The sequence below is a fragment of the Impatiens glandulifera genome, unplaced genomic scaffold, assembly GCF_907164915.1.
Source record: "Impatiens glandulifera unplaced genomic scaffold, dImpGla2.1, whole genome shotgun sequence".
Taxonomy (NCBI): domain Eukaryota; kingdom Viridiplantae; phylum Streptophyta; class Magnoliopsida; order Ericales; family Balsaminaceae; genus Impatiens; species Impatiens glandulifera.
The window spans coordinates 1-4644 of NW_025919516.1; the positions used below are offsets into that span (position 1 = coordinate 1).

A 4644-nucleotide genomic window follows, 5' to 3' on the forward strand; every position below is an offset into this window, starting at 1 on the left:
TAAGAAAATGCCAGAATTAAATCTATTTAAACTGAAATTGAAATGACCGAGAATGTGAATATTGATACATATTTAAGTGCTTTTCGATAAATGTGTTTTGTTCATGTTAAAATTCAAATTTTTTTGGGCTGAAATGTTTAATATAAATAATGCTGGGTGCAGAAATATTGGAAATTAAAAACCGGTTTAATGGGATAAACAAATATTCAAGAAAAGTTACCTATTTAGGTTCGGTTTTGGTTATTTTAAACATTTTTGGTTAAATGATTCTCTTATATCTTTAAAATTAATCTTTTTCCAGGACACAAAGGTTCAATAAAAAATTAAACACGACGAGTCAAAAAGATTATGGATTAAATCCAATTAAAAGAAAATGTCCAAATCATGATTAAATGACCATTTTGGGTCTGTTTTAGTTTTTTTTTTATTAATTTCTATAAAGTGTTTTGGTTTAGATTTAGTTTCTTTTATTTTGATTTTATTTACACATTTTACACTATTTTACAAGTTTAATATACAGAAACTAAATCAAGAACTTAAGAATCCTTATTTTAATTTTCGGAATCTTTTCCGTTTTATCTAGTCCACGTTTATTTACAGGTATCGTATTTGAGTTTTAATTCACTACAACAAAAAAGACCTTTGGCGACCCTTAAAAAGACTTCTGCCAACCCTTAAAAGCGTCGCCAAAAATATTACCGACCCTTATTTTTGCGTCGCCGTAAGCAGGGTCGGCGCAGGTTATAGCAACGCTTATTTAAGCGTCGGTAACATGAATTTAAGCGTCGCCAAAAGCCCATTTAATTTTTAACCATTTTTATTTTTTATTTTTATTTTTATTTGTATTTTTTTTAATTAAATAATCATTAAAAACATTTAAAAATCATTTTCTTTTCATTATTAAACATTTAAATAATAACAAAAAAAACATAAATTTTCTCATAAAATAATATCATAATCAAATAAATAAATAATTGTCACAACTCAATGTACAGAAAAGCTCAATCCATCAGCAGCCCTTATTTTCATAATGTTCACACCTACAACCTCACCATCAATGCTCACAAGAGGTCCAACTGAATTACCCTGTTCAAACACATGTTTCTTAACTCTTTAAAACTGTAATCAAATCATATATAATTGATGGACATCAAAGTGAGGACAATCAGTATGTGAGTATTCCCTCCGCATTCCTCCAATAACCAAGTCGTTGCTTTTACAAATCTTCAAAAAGAGTACCAGCAAGCCAAATGGTGAACTACAATGGTTAAGATTAATAAGAATACCTCATAATACCAGCTGTAACAATATTCTGAAGGGAAAGAGGACACCCCATTGCAAGCACCCAATCTCCAGGACGAAGGTTACTTGAAGAGCCAAGTTTTGCAGATGAAAGTAGGGTTTTGGAGGCAATCTTCACTATTGCAATATTATTGCAAGTCCGCGTTGATCAATTATCCTTCAAATGTCCTACCATCTTGTAATGTTACATCAACCTGTAAAAAAAATACTCTTACAGCTCATACAAAACAAAATTAATAATCTTTACACTGACTCATACAAAACTGACTGACCTTCCCCACTTTGGTTGACAAGCCATGGTGACTCACAACCAAATGAGCGCACGTCAATATAGTACTATCAGAATCCATTATGGTGCCAGAACCAACACTCTTTCCCAAGGTAACTCTGTGTAAATCTGTAAAATGAGAAACCCTTTGAAAGATCAAACACCAAAAACTGAAATGCCAACTTCTTCTTTCTACAGGTTCACTATAAACACCTTGTGAGACAGACAAATTAACTACAGTAGGACCAGTTATTGCAGCAACATTGGCAATTGAATCTCTACTGAAGCACCCATTATAACCTTTAGCTTCTTTGCTCGTATCTGCGGGTGGTGGAATATCTCCTCCAGACCTAGAGAAAAACAATGGCACATTTCCTGCCATTACAGAACCATGTATACATATTGAAGATGAAAATGGGTGGTGGCACAAGATGAGTACAATAATTTAAAAATAAATAAAAGCTAGTAAAAGATGATAACCATATTGAAGAGACCCACCTAGGCAATTAAAAGAGGGCTGAAGAAACATTGGTCCCCAAGTTCTCCATGGCCACCAAGATGGATGATCATGCTTTGGGATATTAACAGAAATCCATAAGGATGGTCCTAAATGAGCAGAATAATGTCACAGTCGAAATCGTAGAATGGTGAGACAGGTGAAGATTAGAAACAACTAACAACTATTTACTTGTTGGGTCTGTGTCAATGTTTGAATAAAAATAAAGACCGGATTTAGCAGCAGCAATAGAAGCAGACAAAACGAGAGATCGAAGAAGAGAGCTTTTGTTGGATGTAGGAAACCTCTTCTGTGAGTTCAAATAAGAAACAAAAGACTTATGAGGAGGAATAGCGAAAAGCAACAATCTATGAAAAGAAGAAGAAGATGAAGCCTACCAGAATAGTAACTTCCGAGTTCAACATTTTTCCCACCAATTTCACTTGTCGCATCAACAGACGAAGACAGTTTCTGTAGCAATAATGGGGATCTCTTGAAGAGTCTCACAACAAAACTATTAGGAAGCTTTCTTCTATCAATAGAGAGATGGTGTATGTCAGGTTCAATATTACAAGTGATCCATTATGTTTTCCTTATCCCTGCAAGAATAATACAGATTGTTGCATGCTAAAGTTTAAGAAATATAATATGTGTTGTTGTTTAAGAGAAATAATCATATGCACATTGGTACCTGGTTGACATAGATAATGGTACCTAATTGACTAGATAAGCTGCTCCATCAGAAGATCTACAAAATAGAGCAATGTAGTGATGAAGGTTTAGATATAAGACTCCAGATACAGAAAGAAAACAGGTGGGTAGGTAACAAAAGAAGACATATACCATTGTCTAGAGAATTCATAATTGAGACAACTGGGCACTAACTAAAGAACACTTCATATCTGGGCTATACTAGAGCTTGGGTGGATATAAACTGTCTGGGGATGTTTGAAGGTCTTGTAAGCTCCACTCTTTTGCAGTCTTGCAGAATGGGGGAAGAAACCTGACCAACAAAATCTCAATTACCAAAAGAAGAAATGCTTTGAGGAAATCAGAATTAATCCAGGAGGGCCATGTCTGTGGTCTATACACTTATTTATTGCTTCAAAATCATTATCGTTAGATGTCAGTTCAATTTCAACCCGCTTTTGAGTATAAACCACACCCAATGGTGAGGACTTAAAGAATACTTGCAATAAACAAAATTGACAACAATATAGTAGAGACAAGAATGAAGATAATAGACCATAAGTTGCATTAGTACATAGTTAAAGACAACAACAATCAGTAAACTTAAAAGGCCATTTTTAAGGGCATAATTTTTTAAAATTTTGAGACCAAGATTTTACCCTAGAAGATAATAGACCATAAATTGTATTATATTGTGGTTAAAGACTGGAACAACCAGCAAAATTAGAAAGCCATTTAAGAACATAGTTTTTATTATTATTTCACTCATGTTTTGCATACACACAAGGTTAGGACCTAATCCCAGCGCCATGACCTCCCATTCAATCAAGTTTCTTCTATTAAAACCTCAAACTCATTGAACCTAAAACCTAATCCTCCTCTTAGTTCAAGACTCTTACCAGTTGAGCTAACATGAGTGATAGAACATAGCTTATATTGCATACAGTTCTTAACATCTAGAAAATATATCTTATATAGAACAAGAGAACTTGAAAAAAACTAAGAAACTCCATTAAAATTAATAATCAGGACAAACAATCATAGAAAACCTGTCATTTTAAGAAATACTACTATGTAATTGCAATTAATTGAAACTTTCAGGAATAGAACAATAATATTGCAGAATATTTCAGCAAATTTGCATAAACTTCAAAATAAAGTCAATACATTGAAATTGTTTCACAGCTACCCAAACAAAAATTGCAGAACAATTATGATCCAATCTCTAGCTATATATGAATCAAGGAGTTACATTGATCGGTAAAAAACAAAATACAGTAGGCGTTAGTTTTCACCTGGAGTTACTGTTGTTTCTGCTTCTTCTTCCGAATTAGAATCGAGAGATGTTGGAGATTATTTTGATCGGTGTTCTAGATCTCAGAAATTGATTCGTTCATCTTAGGGTTCAACTTTATTTATAAGAGTTCGATCCCTTCCATTAGGGTTCCGTCCTCTCCCTCTTCCCCGTGATCACCTTGCAGAAGTTGCGGCGTACGGTGTTTGTAGGTGAGTTCCCGTCTTTTTCCTTTCTTGTTATCCTTTTTTCCTTATTGAGTTGAAATGGTTTGTAGAAAGAGGAGAAGATTGGGAATCTGAGAAAGGTAACGAACCAGAAAGAAAATGTAGATTGATCGAGGAGAAAAACAACAGGAAGCACAACGATCTGACGCCTAGAGTCTTTCATCTCTATCTCTGTGAATTCGCCCAGGCTTCCACTGCTCCATTGTTTGGCGGTGAAGTCTGGAGGTCGATTTGATTAGGTTTTAAGAGAGAAGAGGAATTGGGCTAGTGGTTTCTAATTTTAATATAATATTTAATTTGTATTATTTTTTACATTTTTATTTAATTAAATTTAAATAATAATTAATTAAAGCACAAATGTTTATAA

At 33.6% G+C, this 4644-nt stretch overlaps 1 protein-coding gene across 4 annotated transcripts; it reads right to left on the reverse strand.

Annotated features, from left to right (window-relative positions):
• Positions 1-942: 942 nt before the first annotated feature.
• LOC124918090 (putative protease Do-like 14) lies at positions 943-4151 on the reverse strand. Of its 4 annotated transcripts, none has more exons than XR_007097300.1 (10): positions 4052-4151; positions 2910-3069; positions 2758-2814; positions 2465-2665; positions 2259-2376; positions 2069-2176; positions 1784-1945; positions 1575-1699; positions 1287-1496; positions 943-1086 (listed from the first exon to the last, which is right to left on the reverse strand). XR_007097300.1 is itself a non-coding variant. In XM_047458343.1 (9 exons), exons 4-9 carry the CDS (start codon positions 2516-2518, stop codon positions 1455-1457), a joined length of 522 nt encoding a protein of 173 aa, XP_047314299.1. In that variant the 5' UTR covers positions 2519-2665; positions 2758-2814; positions 2910-3069; positions 4052-4151; the 3' UTR covers positions 943-1454. The 4 variants fall into 4 exon arrangements, 2 of the variants coding, with proteins under 2 accessions (XP_047314299.1, XP_047314298.1); XR_007097301.1 differs by having other exon boundaries at positions 943-1224; XM_047458343.1 differs by having other exon boundaries at positions 943-1496; positions 1871-1945.
• Between the last annotated feature and the right edge of the window lie 493 nt (positions 4152-4644).

Bases quoted from the DNA above. Each gene is read 5' to 3' on its own strand.
- LOC124918090 (XM_047458342.1), bottom strand. From the start codon at position 2,518: ATGCGACAAGTGAAATTGGTGGGAAAAATGTTGAACTCGGAAGTTACT. The intron at 2,177-2,258 runs GTAAATAGTTGT...CTGCTCATTTAG, and splicing joins CATTGACACAGACCCAACAA to GACCATCCTTATGGATTTCT. The intron at 1,497-1,574 runs GTCAGTCAGTTT...TTTTTTTTACAG, and splicing joins TGTCAACCAAAGTGGGGAAG to GTTGATGTAACATTACAAGA.